Here is a 24,010-nt window from a genome sequence, read left to right on the forward strand (position 1 = left end):
TCATATTATAACAGCGGATTATAGTATGAGCTCAAATTCTCATTCCGATTTTGTGTCTTTTTTACAAAATTATGTTAGATTTAGAAAATTTTAATGAAGAAAAGTAATTCGAGAGCTAAAAGTTGAAGCCAAGTAAACAACCGATGGATCCTTTTTCTTATTACAATACAACCAATCGATTCAAGTGTCTACCGGTGGACATGCAACTTCTTCTGCCACTATCCATGGCCCTGCAGGAAGGAACATCTAAAGATCATCATGTCATCTTATTCAACATCAATCAGGTCATCATGATCATCAAGGTCAGTGTCACATGAATGGCTGGAGTGAAGTGAATGCTCCGGGGCGGAGGTGTCTTGGTTCAGGATCGATGGATCTTTAACTATTGAGCAGCTTCCTTCCATGCTGATGCTGCCTGCACCTGATGTGAAATCATCCATTTTGTTCATGTTATCAACCAAAGAATCTGAGGATGAGTTGGATGCTGCACTAACGAGTCCAACGGATGCACTTTGCTTTGCCCGCACTCTTTTTTTCCAATTTCCTAGTGATACTCTTACATTTTCAGAAACTACAGATCTCTTGAACCTTGATCCCATCTGCAACAACGAAAGCCACAAACAAAATGCAATCGATCGAGAGCCATATAGAGATAAGACACATATATGCGTTCTGGGTTGAAAAAGCAAAGCTATTTAGTATTTAGATATATAATATATTAATATACCTGTGTAATGATAACATAGAGTGGAAATGTGATGAAGCTACACCAGCACTGTGTCACAGTTCTGCATATACAATTGAGCAACAAATTAACATCACTTGGTAAAGCCACAAAATATTTGGCTCGTAAACATTGAAAAGGTGGAAGAACGATGTACCCAAATGTCAAGCGGATAACAATAAAGCTACGATTTTCCATGAAACAAGAAGGTTCCTTGATTTCCCACTGGAAACAAAAATCAGAATCACCATCATCTTCATGAAAGCATTGCTAGATGCATTAGTTTTAGCGATGGAGAAATCTAGTTCGTTATAATTATGTGTTTCTCCTAGAATGTCCAACAAAATAATATCCTCAAAGGATAAAGAAAGTTATAGAGAGCTCAAACAAATAAATAAGCATCTACTTTTGGAACGATTGGCATTTTACAATGAGCAAATCAGCCAAGACCTTACCAGGGACCAAAGGAATGTTGCCATTTCTAATGCATTCTGCAAAATCAAGCACATATCCATAGAAAAAATTAATCTTTCTGAAAACCGGGCAAACTCATAACTAAAATATCAAGGCAATAAAGAGGGGCCTAACTCACCTGGAATGATATTAGTTGTATCAAATGCAAAAGAAGCCTGGGCTTGCCAAACCAGAAGAGATCATCCCTCAGATTAAACTGGTGATATCCATCCCATGGACATTTATCCATGATTTCAACAGCTAACTTTACCACCACCCGGTGTAATTTTGTACCAATCAGCAGTATTAACTTCAATGTGCATAAAACACAATAAGAAAATGCAGCAGAGGAAGAGATAGAGAGCAAGGGAGATTAGCAAAGTTGAGTGGTATTAACATTTTGGAAAAGCTAAAAGAGAAGAAATGATGATGACTTACAATGGCTGGAATGAATGAAAGCCAAAGGTAAGTATTAGTTCCTACATGAAAATCACAGAATCCAAACTCTAAAATTAGTTTAGGAATAAAGGGGGAAAACCTCACAAATTAATTCCGTGCCAAAAAGATGCAAAGATATCTTAAGAAAACTGAATCAATGTATATGCTTACATGCTACTCTCTAAATTGCAGCTATGAGAATTGAGCCATTACATGATTTAGTCGGACAATGCAAACGCTTACAAGCAAAATTTTGCAATTGTACTATTTGATTGAATGAGAAACTGATACTGCAAAACGACGTATAATTTTTCTGTTCTGTTCTTGAGGACATCCAAAAGCTTTGTTGAACATTACTAAATTTCTTTTGGACGACCATATATTTCAAATGAAAATTCATTCAAGTGGCCTACTTCCCACAGATATGACACTAGAAAATAATGACATGCAATTCACAGTGAACGGGGTTTGCTCATCAGTTATTAGCTTTTCAAAACACGGAAAACTACCGTGGAAATTCAGAAGAGTGCAACCAATGGCATAAATCCAGAGTGGTATACTGCAAAAGAAGCCTCAGAAATCAATCAAATTGATTTAATTAAAAAAAAAAATACCAAACTAGAGAGAATGAATTTAGAAAAAGAAGGAAGAAAAGAGAACAGGCATGCAAAGCAGAGTAATAAGTATTACCTAATGCCAACAATATCACGGAATTCTTCCTCCATGCTTCGATGCATATACTTATGGAAATCATATGTCAAAGGAAGCTGATGAGTCTACAAATCCAGGAACACAAATATAAAAGACAGGAGCGAGACAGTTATTAGCTATTCAAATTACTTGTCTTCTCAGACATATTTATTTGCAAGACGACGACTGAAGACGAAGGAAAAACAAAAACAAATGAAGCAAATGAAGGCAAGCAGACTATTCACTCTTCAAAATTCAAAAATTTCCTCATGTCATCTACATGGTTCAACAGCAATACCCTCACTAAAACCTGATAAAACTTACAGTGATGAAGCCCAAGCGCAGAGCCATGTAATCAGCTCGATTTATAGAACTCCAAAATTGCCGACTGAAGCAAAGCTGCAAATTTACAATTGGAGTCGTTGGCCCATAGTCATGCAACTAACAGAATAGAATAACAGTGAAGGACTACAACTGAAATTAGTGGTTGCAAGAATCAAGCCCTGCTTATAGTTTTGGTATCTATGGGATTTAAGGATTTAATGCCCCATACATTCAGGTCATCAGGTGACGGGGATTTAGTGCTCTGATGTTATAGGTTTTCCCAATGAAACATATATTTTTCCACTCAATGCATGATCAATATCCTGAACTACCAAACATTGTATTTAACAGTTCAAAAAAATGATGTAAAATGAAAGACTGATCATTTAATCAAGTCATTTGAGAACAGACTTTTAACTTGAACATCAACAACTTCAGTAATGCCCCAACAAAGACATCACAAAGGTCCTTAACGTCTAATTTGAATAGAACTTCTGAGTCCTCCTCTGGTCTTTATATCCATTAGCCCCCTTCTTCACAAACACACATATGCACCAAGTACACGCGTAAATAATTTTTTTTTTTTTCCATCTATACATTATGGGGTAACTCTACTATAAGATATAACCCAAGCAACTTTTGAGCAATTTGTCTTTTTTGAAATTCAATTATATTCAGCCAATGGCTGATTTGAGCAACTAGGTTTGTCTAACAAATATTGGTTCAGCAAGATTTATCTAGTTCGGGTAAATTAATTAAATTAATGCTTAAGAAACTGTTTCTCAAGCATGATAATAAGAAATATCACCACATAGCTCATGAACCAGATAAAAAGTATATGATTTCGAGCATGTAAGAATACCAGCCAAACCAGAACTTTGTGCTGGCTCCATGGATGGGATGTGCGGTGAAAGATAAAGGTGGATAGTCGCTTCATCTTCCTGTTGCTTGATGCAGCTTCCGAAGACTCTAGATTTAAGATATTATTGCAAAAAGGAAAACTTGTCCTTTGAGAGCATCTAGCATGACAAAAAGCAACAGACAGGACAAAATAGCTAAAAATACACAGACAAAACCTTCATTAATTGGCTTGAAAAATTTGCACCTTGTTCAATCTGAATAGCCATGGTTATAGCTTGGTTTTCCCATGTTCTCCAGCTATAGATCTGCAAATATAAAACGATGAGACATCTTGGAAAATATTAAGCTCTAAAAAGCACATTGACAATACAGAAGTGCTCCGACCTTAATCATGGCCAAGGCAATGGCAACAAAGCTGTAAGAAACATGCGTAACACCGAGGACGAATATAAAACGATGAAGCTGCTCAAGACTTTCATGTGAAGCAAAAGATTCTTGGCCCTGCAAAAAAATAAATATTTCAAGAAAGTCCGTATAGATATAGTAAACAGCAAAAGGGTTTAGAAAAATGAATAATGACTGGCATCACTTAATACATTTAACTGGGAAAGCATTGAAGGTTACAGTAGTAATATGAACTTCACTGTCATGAACGGATACCTCAGGACAGTAATAGCTCGACCCGTGCCTGGTTTGCACTTGCTCTCTATCAAGTGAGGAATTCAAAAAATTTGATCTTGAAACAAGAGTGTGAGCTACTGATGTGAAGTCAGCCTTGGACGCACATGGATAGAATCTGCTGCTCAGGGCTGATGATTTGACACAAATTTTGGCCACAAATACAATCCAATGCCCCATCAACAAAGACAAAACACCAAAGAGCATCATCTCTGCATATATTTAAATAACCAACATTTCATGGGATCAGAAGTGAACATCACAATTACGTATGCGTCAATATATTGATTGAACAAATCCATAGCTAAAGATTAAATTCTCTTACCATCTTTGATCTTCTCAAGAGCAGCAAGCAAAGATTTTCTCTTAGTCTTTTCCAACCACTATCGAAACAAACATTCGCATTCCATCAAATAAAGACAGCATGTAATGAAGGAAACAGTTAAAGAAATTAGAAGAAAAAAACTGTCAGTTTTACCTTGCCAAAATGTTTCAAACAAGTATGAACAAAGAACCCAAAAATGATCATAACAGTGATGACAGTAGCAACAGCCCAAGTAGGGGTGTCAGCTAATGAAGCTCCTTCTCTTACTGTTTCTTTCTTCATTTCTCCACCAAAAGACAGTGAGAACTTGAGCTGCTGGGCATAAGCATAACATTCAATGTCTACAACCAACCAGGGACCTTAAAAACGCATACCCAATAAAATAAAATAACTCTTTTTCTTTTGACTGAGTCTGATTTATGAACAAAGTATTTCAGGCCATTAATGGCAGTCATTGTGATGGTGGGCTTTTGTTGCGCTAATTCACGAGGACACGCATGAGTTGTTACAACACATAACTTCCAAAGCAGTTGAGCACAATGGGCCCGGTAAACAAGATCTTCGCCAGTTAGGACTTTTGCTGATTTCACGTTTTGGGACAGTCAACAACGTGTTTCTGTCTTCTAATTTTTGTCTCGTGAAAAAAGAAATTGTGATTTATGAATCCACTCAGACGCATGCCATTTTGCGGCATTACCAAAGTTGTTGGACTGTATTTTAATTAAAATTATTAATATAATAAAGACTTTATGGGGTATCTTTCCATGCAGTGAACGAGAAATATTCAATCGACGGACCATTTTCACTTTTTAATCTGTGTGACTACAATTTTAGCTCACCAGCCATATCCATAAATGTGCATATATATTAAAAAGAAAAACAAATAGCATAACTTTAATCAAATTCCCATCATTTTCTGCAACAAACGAACAAAAATAAAAATATTGTACAAATTACTAAATACGACGGCGCCACCACAAGTTCGTTTTCTGGGCATTACTAGTGTGCGTAATACATGGTGATAATAATGGCAAGTCATGATTAATCAGAGGTCAGATCGATGATCTGCTGGCTTTTCATGCGCCTTCACCTTTAATCCGTTCTGAACCCAAGCCATATGCCCACCTCCAAAGTTGCTAACATGCTTAAAGCCCTGCAGCGATCATTTTGTCAATTGTACAGAGACCGTTAAATTTCCTCGCTCCCTCATCTTTACTCTAATTTCAGCTAATTAGTAGCTTCCTTAGCGAGTGAAAATTGAAAGCGAAGACGAAAACTTACAGCGCCAAGAAGATCAGCCGTTGCATGAAGAGATCTAGCTCCGCTTTGACAGCCCTGTACAGATTAATTACTAACACCAAATCAAAACTGGATGATATATGTATGTGTGTGTGTGTGTGTGTGTGTGTGTGTTAAGACAAAAATTAATTTTTCGACAACTGATTTATGAACATGATCAATTAATTACCACTACAAGACGATCCTCCTCCTTGCAAAGAGATCTAACCTTCTTCAAGAAATCTGGATTTTTTACTCTACCTATAAGGAAAAACCAAATTATTTTTTCATAACTGAAGTATTAAAAAGGAAATGGCTCATGGTTATTAGAAGTTGAATTTTAAAAAAAATAAAATAAAATAATCGTTATATACCTTCTGGAGTGTTGAACATGTAAGGAATGTTGAAGATTTTTGCTGCATCCACATGACCTTCCTCGAATTCTTCTGCCGTCCTAGTATTTTAAGACAAGCCCAAAGTTACGAAATAAAGATTAAAAAATAAAAGAAATTACAAGTATCAGAATTAGGAAATAGAAAGCCAGTAGTTGAATTGAAACTGCGTACCTCACATCAAGATAGCCGTAGCCAGATTCAAGCAGATTCTTAGCAGCTCGAACATCAACTGTAATAACTTCAGCTCCAGAGCTACGACAGATAAGGAGGAGGAGAAACAATCCACGCAAAAACGTGACCCAATTGCGGGAAACACCCATATCAAACTTACAAAGTTATATTTGAATATCCCTGAAGGCTGAAGGTATGTTCCGATATTAATATATTAACGTGAACGAAATTAAAATTAGAGAGAAGTGAGTGAGTGAGTGACCTTTTTCCAGTAGAATCCATGAAGAAGAACTTATGGGCTTGTATATATAGAGCCTTATTTAGTGTTGGGATCTGGTGGCGCAGCAGTAAAGCAGTTGCTTGTTTTGCCGGGAAAACCAGATGAAGTTAGAAAAAAAGTGTGCTGTGGCGCTAACTCGATCGCTGATTGCTGCTGCAGCTGTTCGGATGCTTCTTTTATTCACTTTACATTTCTGTGGGATTACTATTAAAGTATTTAAAAAATTGTTAATCACATTAAAAAAGATTGCAAGTCACGGCCAGTATGAACATTATTGATGAATAGATAAGGACATGGATGGATTTAGGTACAGTTAAGCCGAAGGGGTCTCCAATGACGTGATATGAAAACAAAGTTTTTGAACGTTTTGGTGGTAAGTTTCAACCAACGTTCCATGCTTTTGTCACGTGAGGAAAATTCCAATCAACTGGCCTACCTACCCAGCGAAGAACCAACCATGGCAAATAGGCAAATTCGCATTAAAACTGAGGCTAGTAGCTGCGTCGCCAACTTTAGAGTAGACCCACAGAGTCAGCCCGGTGGGTTAAGGTTGGTTATAGCTGAGACCCACTTCAGCAAATATAGAGGATGGGGGTCATACATAATTCATCATATCAAGCCCCAGTCCAGGTACAAATTGGTTAAGCACTTAAGCTTCCATTAGTGAGAATTCTGATGTACAGTACGCAGATACAGCCAAATCTTGGTGAATACACCAATTAACAACAAATTATTTACGCACAACACATGGTTTTAAATAATCAAACACTATTTACGCACAACCCCTGGATTAGGCAGGCGAAACATCTATGCGGACCCCGATAGCACTATTATGCCAAACTTCCATGAGGAACTCGAGGAAGATATCAAGATACCTACAGCTCCTCCCAGGTGGCTGCAGATGCAAAGAAGCTCTATTGAAATAACACCTACTGCAATTTTCAGAATAATTGCTGTCAAACACCATATGCACACACAATTAATCTCCAAGACTCTGGATAGGTTGAGGGAAAGTTAAAAATTCCATGAAGTTCAAATGACATCCCCACAACATGAAAACTACCCTGAAACAGTAAAAACAACAAGGAAAAACAAGAGTCAGCTGAAGAGATGGACCCATTAATAGACCAGGCCGTAAGCAACCATGCATTGTAAACATTTAGTTAAAAATTTTGCAGCATTAGAATATTTAAATCCTGCTATACATCAATTTTATTTTCACTTCCAACTGCATCAGCAGCCCAAAGAAATCACCAAACCTCAGTATATAGACACTCCTTGGCATGGGTAGAGAATTAAAAAGTTCAAACACATTGCTTTATTTTATTTTTTGAATAACAATGCTTTATTTTCTAAACAAATATATAAACTTGCCCCCATTCCACATTTAAAAGCAAAAGCAAACCGCAAGTTCCTGGTCTACAGAAGAAAAGCTAGCGACAAACCTGATTCCAAATGCTAGCCAAATTATCATCTCAATCCACTGATTTTAAGGCCTAGTTTCCTCTCTTGACCTACAATAAAAACATAAGCGACTCCATAAAAAAAAAACCAAATATGCTACGTGACATAAAAACTAGTGATGAAATCTGTGACATAGTATAGAACAGAATGCATTTGCCCAACTGGACAACCTACTAAAAAGCTAAATGTAATCGCCTATTGTCTAGAAACTTATTGCTTTCAGTCTAGTATCAGGAGGAGAACTTGATATTATGACAGCTACCGGGGTTACTGCACTTCCTGTGCCATAATATCAAGTATTGGTCCTGCTCCTACAGGCCACCTAAACACATTTGTACCAAGGATGGCTAGCTTTACCACAATATGAAAACTAGACGAAGTAGATTGCAGACAATATGAAACCAAGTTGAAAAGTTCAATTATTATGACACCATCTTATTCTTATATAACAGACACAAAACATAAATTGACAAGAAACTACAAGATGGAAGAAGGTTGACATTTTTGGTTTATAGTCAAGAAGACATAAATTTAACACAAACTACAAGGTGGAAAGAGTTTGACATTCTTGGTTTACACACAATAAGAAATTAATTTGCAGGAAACAACAAGTAGGAAAAGGCTGGCATTAAAGTTGATGTTCCTTGTTTACAGCCAAGAAGACATAAGTTGAAGGGAAACTATAAGGAGAAAAAAGGTCACAGACTGCTGTTAAAAGATTCATATGGTCAAATATACCACCTAATTCTATAGTCTCAAAGCAAGTCTCATACCAAATGATTTTATTTGAATTAAAACTCACACAGTTCCTAACAGATTCTTGGTTTACAGCTACCTATATACATTTATTCGAAATTGATGCCAACCATCCAACAAGCGAATGCACATACTTGAGGAATTTGACTTGTGCAAATTACAAGCATAATCAAGTTCAGAGAAAATACTTTAAAGAAAGGCACTGCGAGGATTGAGCAGCATTTGGAATCATGCCTAGACTCTAAAACTAACCCTCTAAATTCATAAAATGATGGCATATACAAACTGTTCTTCTTCATCCAATCAACAAAAGAGCCTCTATATTTTGCATTTGAGATTTCTAAATTAGCATAGAGAACAAAAGACAAGTAGCTCCTGCAAATAAAGTACATGACTAAATAAACATCTTAGTTTAGCTGTATGCCCGAACATTAAAGTCCAAATAGATAGAATATACAAGGTGAGCCCATTACTTGAGATAGAGAAGTCAGACATAACAATGCTCCATAAAGTGTGAAAAACAAGGTGGCCAACTCACCCATATCAAGACAGGCAATTCTGATTCTTGGAATATGATTAGCCAAAGTTCATAACTTTGGTACAGAAGACAATGAAAACAAAGGATGGCCTCACACACCCACCTCATTACTTTCACTATTATTTCTCATATCATGCTTGCATACAGGGCAGAACGTCCCCCACTTAGTCAGCCATGAGTCCACGCAGCTTGCATGAAACTCTGCAAGTAGCTTTCGAGAAAAATAATCAGCAGTAGTGGAAATAATGTCAATCAAAGTTCACCTACTAATCAAGGTGCAAATCTAAATACATGTGACCGTGCTAATTATTATCTCCTCCTGAAATTACAACATGCAACCAACAGAAAAAGATGAAGGCAGTTGATTTAGGCATCGAGTCAAATAAGTTTCCATCTAAACTAAAGTTACACAATTACTTTACATAAATCAAAGAAGATCTTCTAATAAATTCAACTATAGGGTGAAAAGGTTAAAATAATACCAGCAAGAGCAAGAACCTACCATGTTTGCAGGAAAGAACTTTGAGTTTTTCCCCATCTTGGTAATCCTCAAGGCAAATGGCACAAGTTTCTCCACCATGACACTGACTTGAACTAGCAGAGCTGAACAAAAAGCAAGGAAGTGCTTCCACTACCTTGGAATCTAACCTTCTAGGTTGCGGCTGATTCTGTCCTGGCCAAGGCCTCCAGGGCCTGGGAGTAATAAAGGCTACGGCAAATAATGCAAAGACCACAATAAGTGAGAAGACAGATACCATCAACACACTCCAGCTTCCTCTATTAGATTCTGGAAAAATGCAGCATTCCCCAGTTTCACCTCGACCATGCTCCTTCAAATACACACCAGTTTCCAAAGAAACAAATATCGCATGCACCTTTACACCTTCATGACTTGCCGTCACTAAGCACAAGTGACAGCATAAAATATAAAAGTTTAATAATCTAAAATTGCTAATTGGTTTCCAAAAGAAAAAGAAAAAGAAGAAGAAAAGAAAAGAAATATTGTTGAACTCACTGGAAACCAAACTGCCTTTTTCTATGTCATTATAAACAATTGCAGCACGATATCCTGCAGCTTGAGCGTTTCGGATTTTATCCTCAAAAATACATTGACCCCTGACTATTAAAACGAAGTTAATATGGTCAGCATCATTAGACGCAACGGGGTTGCTTAATGGGGAGCAAGCGTCCGCAGGATCTGCTACATGGAGAGCTCCACATGTTCCAGAGCTATTAACATCAACAGCTAACAGGAAAACACAAAATTCATCTTTTTAATAAAAATGAAAATGTAAAATTCGTATAATTAATTATATGCTACATTTTTTCTCGAGAAACAAAAGAAAAGGTGTACCGAATTTGGCGGGAAGGTCAGGGAAGTGGAGGGAGAGGGGTTTCCAAACAAGAGTTGCAGAGGATAATGAAACGACAAAGCAGAGGTTGAGGTAGATAATAAGAAATTTCATGAGAAACTTTTCCCTCATCTTTGACTCTTGCTTTGCTCCTTCTGCTCTTTGCGAGTTGGAACAGATTTCCGATGAACAGAACGGTGCGTCCAGAGCCTCACGGGAATAAACACCAGAGGAGTTCGCACCTTTATGCCATCGACGACCCCATCCCCATCCCCATCCCCATCCCCATCCCCGTGAAGTTGAAATGTAATAATACGGCACCATGTTCAATAATTTGACAAATAGGACATATTCAAGGAAATATCTAAAATACCCTTTATTGTCAATTTTTTCGCTCTCTCATAGATATTTGGTTTCTCTGTCCCTTTCAGCACAGCCATGCTACAAACATATATTTAATACATTAAATCACACGATCATATCACAAACGTATATTTGAAACGATGTCGTAGAGTGAGCCTCATCAAACAAAGGTTGGCGTTTAACTTTTGATTCATACGAGTGTGTGAAACTGTGAATTGAAGAAGAGAACTTGGGATACGGTGGCGTTATTAACTCTCAGCTGGGTTTCCTCCTGTAGTATAGACTCGGCCGGCCGTTCCTGCTGTGCAATCGAAATCGAATGCTGTGTACGCTTGATGGAGAAAATCTCGAAATTGCCCTTGCCAGAAGCATTCCTTGATTTTCTGAAAGAGAATGGACTGGACCCTTCCGTTTATTCAGCCGCAGATTCAACTCCTCGCTACATAAGGTATCAGACTATCAGTTATCACAAAACTTGTAAGCAACTTTTGTTTTTTCCTATCTAAAAAGCTGCTAATTTTTCTTTTTCTTTTTCTTTTTTTAACTGGAAGGTTGAAAACTGGGAATGAAGCTGATTTAGAAGAGATTGAAGCGGAGTTAAAGTGTAAGCTAGAAAAAGTTGTCTGGCTGAGTGGATTTTATTCTCTTCCGCCTGATATTAAGATTGCTACCTCAATGGCATACAAGCAAGGAAAGGTGATTTATCAAATTTGTGGCTTTTGTAATTTATTTTTTCTAAAGCACATTCTTATCATATGACTTGACGTGGTGTTGTTCATAATTCTTCGTTAATTATGTTAATGTATCTTTTAAATGTTATTTTCATGGAATGTTCTCTATTTTTTATGCCATTTTCAGATATATGGAATTGATGCTGCTTCTGGAGCGGCTGTTTCCGTATTGAATATCTCAGCAGGAGATCATGTTCTTGATCTTTGTGCTGCTCCTGGTAAGCAATCTTCTATTCTTATTCTGTTATGTTATTCTCACCAATTGTTTGCTAATTGATGTGATGTTGTGAAATTGAATTTGATGATATGAAAAGTGATATCTTCAATGAGAACTTCTTAACCTGTGGGTCAAAGTAGTAGTGCTGATACTTGTTCACTTTTAATTGTTAAATGGTCTACGATATTTGATTATATTCCTTTTTAAGTTCCATGGAAACAGGAAATTTGATCAAATCTGAATATTGAAGAAAAAAATGAATTTGATTTCTTTTTACACCAATATGAACTAAGAACTATGAAGAGATATTTTTGGCATCTAATATTGGATAGTTGCCAACTTGATTCAGGAAACATATAGTCTATAAATGGAGTCATGTTAGGACATTGGATGATTTTGTTATATGTCTTTTAGTTGTCATTTTCTCTGACTCTTTTGACAGATTGCTCACTTATTCATTAACCGTAAATTTTGTATGTCTAGGTGCTAAACTTTGTATGATACTGGACATTATTGGTGATTCCGGTTCTGTAACTGGAGTTGATGTTGCAAGGCATCGTCTAGCGGCTTGTAGAACACTGCTGCAGAAATATGCTCTGGGTGATAGGTGCCGACTTTTCGTTGCCGATGGAACGACATTTTCCCTTGCCCCCTTGCGGCTCCTTTTGGATCCTGGATCATGTAATGAACTGATAGAACCTGTGTTTTGTTACTTTATCCTATAATTTTGGTCCATAAGCTTTTGTAAATTCTATATGAAATCCTCAACATCGTTCTGATGTCTTTTCATTCTGTCTAGAATTAAACAGGTAATTCTGTGTTGCAAGAGAAGGATGATACATTTAGGGAGTGGACTTCTAGAATACCATGGAAAGAAAGAAAAAGAGCAGTGAAAGCTAGGGAAAATGCTGCTTCAAAGGCAATAGTGAGGAGTGAACATCCTGAACTTATATTCTATGGGCATCATTCGGGTATAGTTGGGCTTACTAAAGAGGAAATATATCAAAGTGTTTGTAACAGTGAAGTCTCAAGCTCTGGTTATGACAAGGTGAAGTTGCATTTTTACTTGTTCGTTTATCTTTTTTGTTAAATGAAGAGCCCTGAATAGTTAAGGCAATTTTATTTTGTTTTTAGAATGGCACCACTTGCCGAGTCAGAAATTTTTTCACTCATCAATGCAACTAAGTAGTTCAAATGTATTTTAGGTCCTTGTAGATGCAGAGTGCACTCATGATGGATCAATTAAGCATATCCAGAAATTTGAGAATTGGGGCTGGACAACTCTTCAACGTCGTGTGCTGGATCCAGAGAGAACTGATAGTGTTACAAATCTTCAGGTAACTTGATTCAGTTTTCCACTATACCAGCAGTAATCGGTCCAGTTTTATTGGACCTGCTCTCTCCACTTTCTTTCTTTCTCCGTTTTAAGGATTTCCTCCTCTTTCTCCCTTTTGAGTTTGAATTCTAGTTTATATTAGACTTTTAGAGAGTTTAGAAGATATTTTTTTGACATATGGGTCAACATGGGCTCTTATCGCCTCCATTTGATTTGTAGCTTGATTGTCTGAAATTGTTGATGATTTTGCTACAAATGGAATACTGAAGAGAACATTTGACACTGATAGATCTCCTAAAGGACCTTAGTATATCCGGCGAAAACAAAAGAGGTAAAATGAAAAAGGTGGGCCATGTAGCAACTTGATCTCATAACTGGCTAGAAACTAAAGCAGTTTACATTTGAGCATTACTGGATATTGGACGGTATAATTTTTGGGTTTGTTGGAAAGAAAATTTTAGTAATAAAAAATTTGCTGAAGACTGAAAACAAGATGAAAAATGTATTTTCTTGAATTTTATGGGTAGAATGACCTAAGCGTGGAAGATAATTCGGAGCTGTAACTGTTTCCTTGCTTTCATCCGATGGTTCCTGTTTAAGTTCAGCTGAGTTTAACTTGCGTTCCTACACATATAATCTGTTTAATTTGCTGAAATGATGATGAAGCAACGTTTTATCCTTTTCCAATTTGAGTTATTCCGTAGTAAATTTGCATACAAGGCCTTTTATATTTGGAAGAGGTTCGCTTGATCTTTCTAATATATTGAAAGTATTTATCTCTGGTTGCAGTTAAAACTTCTTACTAATGGATTTAGACTTCTAAAAGTTGGGGGCCTGCTTGTCTACAGCACTTGCAGGTATATTTGTTATCATGTTCGATGGCTCACAACACAAGCACACAAAATTATTTGCATTCTATGTTTTCGTATTTCTATCTTTCTCCATTGATTAGCCTGACAGCTGCTCAGAATGAAGATGTGGTGGAGCAGTTTCTCAAGGACAATGCCTCTGCTGGTAAGATTCTCTATGTTTTGAAGTCTAATGATTACTTTCTCAGAAGTAATTATTGGTTGCGTTGCATTGCAAGTTCATAACCTGCAGTTTTACAGCTAATATACTTATTATGTTTCTGAGCAGGAAAAAAAATGTTGATAAACTGCTGTGATTGTTAAGCAATAAATGTTACTTCTTTCACGAGACATATCACCTCTTATCAATAAATTATTTACTTTTCAGCCACTGTTCTAGGAAACATTTGATTATAATAAACAGAACCTGACTTCACATCTCTTCTGTTGGTAGTTATAGCAACAATTTTTTTCTTGCAGAGTTGCAGGAGATAGATGTTGCCAAAAATTGGCCTTGTAAGAGCGGGAGGATACCAAAGACCCTGCGTTTTGACCCCTTGACATCAAAAACCAGTGGACTTTTTGTAGCAAAATTCACAAAATTGGCCATCTGATTTTTCTTGAATGTCTTCGTAGAAGAATGGTTTTATGATCTGGGTTCATTATTCATATACTGCACATTTGTTGCTTAGTTAAACGGTCGATGGATGTGACTGACTGAGATTTTTTTGTTGCTTTGACCATAGTCACAATACTTCTTGGTATTAATCTTAATATTTGATATTTATTTTTTTCCCATTATTTTCTAAAAATTGATTTCTTTTAAATAGTTTTGACATGACCATAGTTGCAATACTCATTTGCATTGTTTATGCATGCCAATCAACTTCAATTGCTATGGTGGGGGCGTTTTACTTGCTTCTTGTATTGCCTTCTTTTTAACTCTTCCTGTATATGATTTTGCCTCGGCCAGAAATTGAATAAAGATGTAAATTTGAGTTGTTCTGGAAACAATAAATCCGTCGTCGTGAGATAATGTGTAGTTCTATAAGTTGAATAAATATCTCTCCGCAAGCAGACACCAGACCTGAACGTGATTTACGGAGTACATCGTTGGGTGTATATGCTTCAAAGTTTATGGCTATATGGGCATGAAAAAAGGATCAGACTCTCTGCTAGATTTCAAGCGAGGACATTACATGAAAGATTTCTCCTACAGCTATGTTCATGGCACATTGGTTATTGATACTGTAATAGCAGCATTCGTAGATTCAGGAACAACTAGATAGCTGATACATAAAATCCCATCCCAGACATATGTGGAGGGGAATTGCTTCCGGCAGATTGTCTCTGGACTTTTGAGTGTGCCCGTAGTGTTCGGGGCTGCAGTAATGCATGCCACCGGCAACTGATCAGTTTTCTAAGTAATTGAAATTAGAAGTATATACCAATGGCATTCTTTGGCTTATTATTGATATCAATGATTGATATGATATTTCTAGGCGCAGTCCTCAGAAGTCCAACTTGGGATGAATGCCCTATTTATCAGACTAGCATTATAGTTTGTCTTCCTGATATAAACCTTTTTTTGAGTTTATGCCCATTATTTCGTCCCGTACGGCTCTACTAGACAGTAGACATAAGATAGAGGATTGGCCATAGCCGCCAAAATAATCCCGGGGTTCACTCAGTTTTGGAGGCTGCAACCCCTGTAGCTCAATGCTGCCAACATTTTCTTCATTATCGTCTGCTCGTGTGGATTTTGACATCTAAGATTGTTTATTCTTTTCTCTTACAACTTGGATCACCCACTTGATCTAACACACATATAATGTCCGGTTATCTAGTTAACCTTGGTATTTAAAAAGTAACGTCTGTAACATAACTTGTAACCCGTCCTTATGGATTTGGTTTATGTCGAGATATTTTCAACTTCTTCATGGGGTCCCCGGACGACCCAACTTGGTTTTTTCTTCTTCTTTTTAAATGTGTCTCTAGATATATTATATTCAGATAACTTCCTTGATCCTAGTTTCTGTAGTACAAAGTGACTGGTATTTTGAAACCATGGTCCGAGCAAATTATTACTTAAACTTTAGAAGCACCACAATTCATAATCCACGCAATACAAACCTTATAAATAGCTTACAGTTTCTGCACTGACCAAAAACTCAAAGCAAGCAATTCGAATTCTCTGTTGTTCTCTTCCTATCTCCTCCTTAGTTAGTTCATAGTATGGGTCCATTCTCCTTTCCAACTTTGCCTGCCGCTAAGTGGTTAGGATTTGTCACAGCCATTTGGGTTCAGGCAACCTGTGGCAACAACTACACTTTTTCCAACTACTCAGATGCACTGAAATCTCTCATGGCTCTTACTCAGTTGCAGCTCAACAACCTTTCAGTTGCTAAAGATGTTGGCAAGGCTTTTGGCCTTCTCTCGGGTCTTGCTTCTGACCGTTTGCCAACTTCTACTATCCTCATTATTGGCTCACTTGAAGGTTTAATAGGATATGGAGTTCAATGGCTTGTTGTAAGTGAGAAAATCCATCCTCTTCCTTACTGGCTGGTAAGCAACCATTTTAGGACCTTGTCCATTATATAAACTAGCTTTAGAATAAAATTTTAACTAGCTGCTCTTGCAGATGTGCATTTTTCTTTGCATGGGAGGCAACAGCACAACATGGATGAACACAGCAGTACTAGTAACTTGCATGCGTAACTTTCCAAAAAATCGAGGCCCCGTGTCAGGTATCCTCAAGGGTTATGTGGGTCTCAGCACAGCAATCTTTACAGATATTTGCACAGCTCTTTTCTCCTCCAAACCGTCAGCATTTCTCCTCATCCTTGCAATTGTCCCAGCAGTAATTTGCCTCACTGCAGTGCTCTTCTTGCATGAAAACCAACCGGCTTCAGGACCTGTAGAAGATAGACAAGAAACTGAATTCTTTCATATTTTCAATGTTCTCGCTATTGCCGTAGCTGTCTATTTGTTGGTCTTTGACATCACTGGAAATCATGGCCACGTGCTCTCTTTATATTTTGCGGTAGGACTCATTTTCCTTCTGGCTTTACCATTGGCTGTTCCTTTATACGTTGTTCTGTTTAAGTCAAAATCCAACTCAGACATTGAGCAACCAAGCAGAGAACCATTGCTTGCCCCTCAAAAATCTTCAACAGAGAAGCAAGAAATAGTAACAGCTATTGTTAAAGCGGAGGATGCTGAAAGAAACAGAAAACCAATAATTGGGGAGGAGCACACAGTTGTGCAAATGTTACAGACATATGATTTCTGGATTCTGTTTGCATCTTTTCTTTGTGGCGTGGGCACAGGAATGTGTGTGATGAACAACATGGGACAGATGGGGCTGGCACTTGGCTTCAATGATGCATCCATCTTTGTGTCACTCATGAGCATATGGGGTTTCTTTGGACGCATTGTTTCTGGCTTGCTGTCAGAATATTACATTTGGTACGTCTGCTTTCTCACCAGCTCTCGGTCAAAAACAATTCAAGTATTTCATTTTCTTTTTCATGGTAAATGACTGATTTTACTGAGCATTACCTTAAGAGTTATGACCCACTGTGACGTGCAGGAAATGTGGGACACCAAGGCCTGTCTGGAATGCAGCTTCTCAAATTCTAATGGCTCTTGGATACATCATAATGGCCATGGCCTTGCCAGGATCTCTGCATATTGGTTCAATTTTGGTAGGGATATGCTATGGTGTCCGACTGACAATAACAGTACCTGTGGCTTCTGAACTATTTGGTGTCAAATATTATGGCCTTCTATACAATATCCTGATTCTCAACCTTCCCCTGGGTTCATTTCTCTTCTCTGGTCTCCTTGCTGGCTATCTGTATGATGCTCAAGCCACTATCTCAGTTGATGGAAGCAACACTTGTGTTGGAGCTCATTGTTATTTTCTCGTGTTTGTGATCATGGCCGTGGCATGCATGCTTGGATTTGGATTAGACATTTTGCTTGCTGTTAGAACAAAGAATATTTATTCTAAGAGCAAAGTGGAAAAGAAATTCATTAGCGAAACAGAGGATTCAACTTCAATAAAAAGCTGAGAAGTATCGGTTAAAATGTTTTGGAGCTGGATCGAAGCATACCCAATTCAAAGCAATGTGATTAATTGCTGCCTTCATCTGCATAATTCATCATCACTGTAGATATTGTAATCAATTGTCCATTAAAAGAAAAAAAAGTTAGTGAAATTTTGACAAGGTCTCGTATCATCAAATTAATGATATTACAATAAAATTATGAGGGGCCATTCTTTTCTCACAGCAATTTGTATGATAATGGAAGCAATCAAACAATCCAATCACAAAATCCAAAGCGGTTCACCACTAGATTACAGAAACATAAAGCAGTAGCATGTTAACATGTCAATTGAAACAGATAAAGATAGGAACTTTACCCATTGTCATTTGCCTCCGACCTAACAAAACAGGAGTTTCTTGAGATGCTGATTGGAGGCCAAATGTAGAATACTCATCACCAAAGTTTTGCGATTCCATTAGTTTAAACTATATTATTAATTCAATTTCGACCAAAACTTTGTAAACAAATACAGCCCTACAATACAATCAATAACCAAAGACACGGAGAGTTGAGTTCTTCTCCTGCTTGTCTTGTCCGTAATTGTTGCTCGATTTCGGCACAACTCTGGCTTCTCTTATAATGTCTCTTTTCTTTCTGTAAGTCTTACAAACAATTATAATAGTGTTCGTTAGCTCGACTGATCCTTTTTGTGATGTAGGAAAACTCGAAATTACTCTTGATGGACACTCAAGCACGGCCACTTATTCAACTCCTCGTTACTGAACCTTAAAATCATTTTGTTTTCTCCAATGCAGTTCATGTCGTATTTTATTTTTATCTGGAATGCTGAAAGCAGGGAATGAACCTGATTTATTTTAAAGAGGAGATCAAGTGTAAGCTTGAAAAAGTTGTCATGTTTAATTTCTTCTGTTTAACCTGGTATTTTAGATTGGTAACTCTTATTAAGGAGGCATAAATGCTGAAACGAAAGAAAGGTGATTTGTTAAAGTTGTGACATTGAGCAAATGCCATTTCGTATGATTTAATTTTATGTATCACATCTTATTGTTAAATGGTCTGATTCATTTAGTTCTATCCCTCTTAAGTTCCATAGAAATTGGAAATTTCATCGAGCTTGGAAATCGAAGAAATGAATCAACGTTTTACATCTATTTCAGCGGCTCTATTTGAGTGTATAATGTTGTAAAACCGATCCGCCGGCCGCCGTCTTCAAGTTGATTAAAAGACATATAATAAAAAAGCAATAATAATAATAATTATAATAATAATTATACTTGTATGAGAAAGATTAGATTAGTGAGTAAACCCTAATCTATCCACCTCAGCATTAATGGAATGTCATGGTCCAAAATTGCATCCTTTTCTTTTTCTAAATCCAGAAAGAGCACTCTGTTTTTTTGGGTTTTGTATCTTTTTACAACGTAATCGTGTTGTTATTGATTGCTGTAATTATCCAGCAATGCATCACTGACATATTTTGTACTGTTCTCCTCGCCTTCCAGCCGGCACCTGACCTGGCAATTGTATGTAAACACTTTATTTCCAGATCATATTTAATTTTATTTATTTTTTTTGTTTTGTCCAATAATTAATCTTGCCCGGAAAGCGGCGTTGATACATTAGATCGTCTTGTATGGCAACCGAAGTCATATTACGTTCGAGCACGTGCTCGCGCGTGCCTCAATCCGAAGTGAAGGCAACATCACAGGGTAGGTTGGTGGATTCCAATTCCATTGGCCCAAACTCAAAACCTTCTTTTATTAACTGAATCCATTTAATCGTTTTTATGAGTAAGAGACATGAGATAATTAAACGTGCTATCCAACAAATTATATGAATCGAACTCTTTGTCACCACATACCTCCGTGCGTCATCAATGACATACTTATAAATCCAACGGGCAGTTGAATTCGCATGGAGCACATACCTATCAGACATCAGTTATTATATAGCGGGCGTACCACGCACAAGTCCAGTGACCGATTAAATAAGTCCTTGAATTAAAAGACCTCTTGTCATAAGTCTTAACAACCCACGGACAATTCAAAATTTGAAAGCTATTGCTGTTAGCGGCTGCAGAAGACATGACCCCGGGCAAAGGCACGGGCGCGGGGACAACGTCTAAAAGCAACGAAATCACAGCTCCTCTCAGTAAGGCTTTCGTTTCTCCTCTCTCTGTTTTCGCTTTTCCATCAGGACAGTACTCTTGAAAACTAAACTCTGTTTCCATGATGTGCAGTTGAGGCATCATCAGCGGACGATCCATCTGTCGACGTTGAGAATTCACCGATCGAGCAAGTAGCACTCACGGTCCCCACAACAGACGATCCCTCCCTCCAGACCTTCACGTTTCGAACGTTGACTTTAGGAGCCTTATCATGCATCCTCCTTTCATTTCTCAACCAATTCTTCTGGTACCGCCGAGAGCCTCTCTCCATCTCCTCAATCTCCGCTCAAATCGCCGTCGTTCCACTCGGCTATCTCATGGCCAAAACTCTTCCGAAAAAAGTCTTCTTCGAGGGACGAAGATTTGAATTCACTTTCAATCCGGGGCCCTTTCATGTTAAAGAGCACGTTCTGATTACTATTTTTGCTAATGCTGGAGCTGGAAATGTTTACGCCATTCACATTGTTAGCGTCCTTCAACTTTTTTACAAGAAAGAGCTGACCTTCCTTGTGGCATTACTAGTCGTCATAACCACCCAGGTTTTGGGGTTCGGCTGGGCCGGCCTATTCCGCCGCTACTTGGTGGACCCGCCTACCATGTGGTGGCCTCAGAATCTTGTTCAAGTCTCCTTGTTTAGGTACCTACTTCCTACGTTTTCAAAAGTTTTCGTTTGAATTTTCATCAACCATATATACATATAATTAATTAATTTTAATTCGTTGTGTGATTAACAATCAAACGGTTATAGCATTAGTTTGTAAAATTTAGTTCGCATATCGTATTTTGCCACGTGTTAGACGTGTTGTTTGGACTTTGACTAGGATGAAATAACAGATGGCATTATTGTTATATTAGTTTCGTTTGGGTAGTCACTATTTTATTCGTTCTCATACTTCAGGAATTTTACGGCGGTGAATCTTAGATTCACAATCCTACACGGTTAATTAATGCCAGCATGCATATAGTTTGAGCTCTTATGATTTTGGAGAAAAAAATTCTTCAGTGATATCTGTTTTTCAATTGAACGACTCTTAACGTATCTTTATTGGATGAATCCACCGAAATTTGAACTTTTGGGGGAAGCAAAAGTTCCTCACATCACAAGAATCAAGAAACAGTCAAGATTGTTAAGCTAATTGATATGCCTGTTTTGTGTGTTCTAAATGTCGGGAAATCACAGGGCATTGCACGAGAAAGAGAAGAGATCTGCAGGTGGATTAACAAGGAACCAGTTCTTCCTCATAGCATTTGTCTGCAGCTTTGCTTACTACGTTTTTCCCGGCTATCTCTTCCCAATGCTTGTCTCTGTTTCCTGGATATGCTGGATATACCCTAATTCTGTGTTAGCCCACCAGTTAGGTTCGGGACTCCACGGTTTAGGCATTGGTGCAATAGGATTCGATTGGTCTAGCATATCCGCATACCTTGGGAGCCCGCTTGCCAGTCCATGGTTTGCCACTGCCAACATTGCTGCTGGTTTTTTCTTAATCATGTATGTCATTACCCCCATTGCTTATTGGCTTAATATATTTAAGGCCAAGACCTTTCCCATATTCTCAGATGGATTATTCACGTCTACCGGCCAAAACTATAACGTATCTGCTATCATAAACAACAATTTCCTCTTTGATACTGAAGCTTATGAAAGGGAAGGTCCTCTCTATATCAGCACCTTCTTTGCTATGTCCTACGGTGTCGGTTTTGCCTGCCTGACTGCCACTGTTGTTCATGTTCTCCTCTTTCATGGGAGGTAAGCTGTATTACTATTTGTGGATTGCTTTCTTTCAAATTTCGTAGATTTTTCTCCAGGAATCACTCACTTTTACTTTGACATCTCTACGACATAAATACTAAATGTCAACCTATCCGTGACGCATCAGAGACAGATTTGAACTTAGCTAACTTAGAATATATATTACCTTGGCTATTGTAATTACATACCTGTAGATTGAATCAATATGATTTCCATTTTGTGTTTTTGAGGTATTTTCGCTTTTTTTTCACGAGTGCAGAGAAATTTGGCAGTTAAGCAAGGCTGCTTTCGAAGAAAAGGGGATGGACGTACACACAAAGCTCATGAGAAAATATAAGCAGGTACCTGAATGGTGGTTCACGTGCATTCTTTTGATAAACATTGCAGCAACCATATTTACATGCCAATACTATAACAATCAACTTCAATTGCCATGGTGGGGTGTCTTGCTGGCATGTGTTCTTGCCCTGTTTTTCACTCTTCCTGTTGGGGTCATCACTGCTACAACAAATCAGGTAAATTCAAAGCGTATCACAAGTTTGATATTTGTTGTATAATTGAAATATAACTCAGCATGATATGGTGCGGTGCCATTTGCTTCTTTGCACAAGTTCATAACCTTAGATGATTCTCTCTTTAACAGACACCAGCCCTGAATGTGATTACAGAGTATATCATTGGGTACATATATCCAGGATTTCCCGCTGCTAATATATGCTTTAAAGTATATGGATACATAAGCATGAAACAAGGGATCACATTTTTGCAAGATCTCAAGCTCGGACATTATATGAAGATTCCTCCTAGAGCGATGTTCATGGCACAGGTTGGCTTCCCCTCTTTTCTTCTCATTGGGGGAAAAAAAAAAGAGCAGGATTTAACATTTGATGTTTATATATATACATTTATATAGTCCCTTCAGCTCCATGTCTCTTAATTTTTCTCATATATATATATATATCCTCTAATGGCATGATTTTGTTATCAGGTATTTGGTACTATTATATCAGCATTGGCACATTTAGGAACGGCATGGTGGTTGATGAATACCATCCCAGACATATGTGACAGGGAAATGCTTCCATCAGGCAGCCCATGGACTTGTCCTGGAGACCATGTATTCTACGATGCCTCCATCATCTGGGGTCTCATTGGCCCTCGCAGGATTTTCGGAGACCTCGGCTACTACTCTAGTGTCAACTGGTTTTTCTTCGCTGGGGCTGTAGCTCCTGTCTTAGTATGGATAGCACACAAAGCCTTCCCCAACAGGCCTTGGATAAGACATATAACTATGCCTGTGCTCTTAGGAGCTACAGTGAACATGCCCCCGGCCACAGCAGTCAACTACACCAGCTGGATTCTAATTGGATTTGCTTCGGGCTTCATTGCTTACAGGTATTATCGTGATTGGTGGAGTCGCCACAATTACGTGCTATCTGGGGCACTCGATGCTGGATTGGCCTTCATGGGAGTACTGTTGTACTTGTGCTTGGGGATGGAGCATATTAGCCTCAACTGGTTGAAAATGCAATCTGATGGATGTCCACTGGCTTCTTGCCCAACTGAACCAGGAACTGTAGTTAAAGGCTGTCCAGTTTTGTAATTGCGTGGATGTGGATTTACACGATTGATTCATACTGCATATACCTGTATGAGTTTTTTGGTCCAGCTTAGATTTGTAATCAGCAAATATTGTTTTGTTGGAATACCTTGGTTGACTAGGAAATAAACATGTTCCTCAAAAGTTTTTACAGACAGAAATCAATCCCTTGTGCTGTTCTTTCTCATTCAGGG

At 37.9% G+C, this 24,010-nt stretch overlaps 5 protein-coding genes across 12 annotated transcripts; 3 read left to right on the plus strand and 2 right to left on the minus strand.

The window, feature by feature from the left end:
- Positions 1–107: 107 nt before the first annotated feature.
- LOC102630798 (MLO-like protein 4) lies at positions 108–5,184 on the minus strand. Its single transcript, XM_015534436.3, has 15 exons — positions 4,647–5,184; positions 4,494–4,551; positions 4,151–4,380; positions 3,875–3,991; positions 3,735–3,795; positions 3,492–3,598; positions 2,630–2,704; positions 2,306–2,391; positions 2,125–2,174; positions 1,616–1,656; positions 1,317–1,487; positions 1,180–1,215; positions 882–949; positions 728–788; positions 108–599 (listed from the first exon to the last, which is right to left on the minus strand). Exons 1-15 carry the CDS (start codon positions 4,773–4,775, stop codon positions 267–269), a joined length of 1,623 nt encoding a protein of 540 aa, XP_015389922.1. The 5' UTR covers positions 4,776–5,184; the 3' UTR covers positions 108–266.
- Positions 5,185–5,340: 156 nt separating this feature from the next.
- LOC102624933 (uncharacterized) lies at positions 5,341–11,066 on the minus strand. Its single transcript, XM_052444367.1, has 10 exons — positions 10,730–11,066; positions 10,391–10,621; positions 9,878–10,276; positions 9,479–9,576; positions 7,577–7,681; positions 6,338–6,501; positions 6,146–6,225; positions 5,962–6,032; positions 5,775–5,828; positions 5,341–5,646 (listed from the first exon to the last, which is right to left on the minus strand). The coding sequence occupies exons 1-10, from the start codon at positions 11,049–11,051 to the stop codon at positions 5,539–5,541; spliced, it is 1,632 nt and encodes a 543-aa protein (XP_052300327.1). The 5' UTR covers positions 11,052–11,066; the 3' UTR covers positions 5,341–5,538.
- A 136-nt stretch (positions 11,067–11,202) lies between these two features.
- Positions 11,203–15,020, plus strand: LOC102624363 (uncharacterized). 8 transcript variants are annotated; one of them, XR_008056360.1, is made up of 10 exons: positions 11,203–11,538; positions 11,642–11,786; positions 11,949–12,039; positions 12,522–12,719; positions 12,848–13,086; positions 13,244–13,375; positions 13,594–13,719; positions 14,164–14,231; positions 14,335–14,388; positions 14,703–14,777. XR_008056360.1 is itself a non-coding variant. In XM_006466900.4 (9 exons), the coding sequence occupies exons 1-9, from the start codon at positions 11,426–11,428 to the stop codon at positions 14,834–14,836; spliced, it is 1,182 nt and encodes a 393-aa protein (XP_006466963.1). In that variant the 5' UTR covers positions 11,203–11,425; the 3' UTR covers positions 14,837–15,020. The 8 variants fall into 8 exon arrangements, 3 of the variants coding, with proteins under 3 accessions (XP_006466963.1, XP_015381022.1, XP_006466964.1); XR_008056361.1 differs by having other exon boundaries at positions 14,343–14,388; XR_008056362.1 differs by having other exon boundaries at positions 13,594–13,705; positions 14,343–14,388.
- Positions 15,021–15,888: 868 nt separating this feature from the next.
- Positions 15,889–18,524, plus strand: LOC102624072 (protein NUCLEAR FUSION DEFECTIVE 4-like). The gene is made up of 3 exons (XM_025102834.2): positions 15,889–16,787; positions 16,864–17,690; positions 17,815–18,524. Exons 1-3 carry the CDS (start codon positions 16,458–16,460, stop codon positions 18,296–18,298), a joined length of 1,641 nt encoding a protein of 546 aa, XP_024958602.1. The 5' UTR covers positions 15,889–16,457; the 3' UTR covers positions 18,299–18,524.
- Positions 18,525–20,218: 1,694 nt separating this feature from the next.
- LOC102623775 (oligopeptide transporter 7-like) lies at positions 20,219–24,003 on the plus strand. Its single transcript, XM_006466898.4, has 6 exons — positions 20,219–20,447; positions 20,536–21,100; positions 21,644–22,213; positions 22,476–22,731; positions 22,860–23,042; positions 23,205–24,003. Exons 1-6 carry the CDS (start codon positions 20,381–20,383, stop codon positions 23,817–23,819), a joined length of 2,256 nt encoding a protein of 751 aa, XP_006466961.1. The 5' UTR covers positions 20,219–20,380; the 3' UTR covers positions 23,820–24,003.
- Positions 24,004–24,010: the final 7 nt, after the last annotated feature.

This window comes from Citrus sinensis, chromosome 7 (assembly GCF_022201045.2).
Source record: "Citrus sinensis cultivar Valencia sweet orange chromosome 7, DVS_A1.0, whole genome shotgun sequence".
Lineage (NCBI taxonomy): Eukaryota > Viridiplantae > Streptophyta > Magnoliopsida > Sapindales > Rutaceae > Citrus > Citrus sinensis.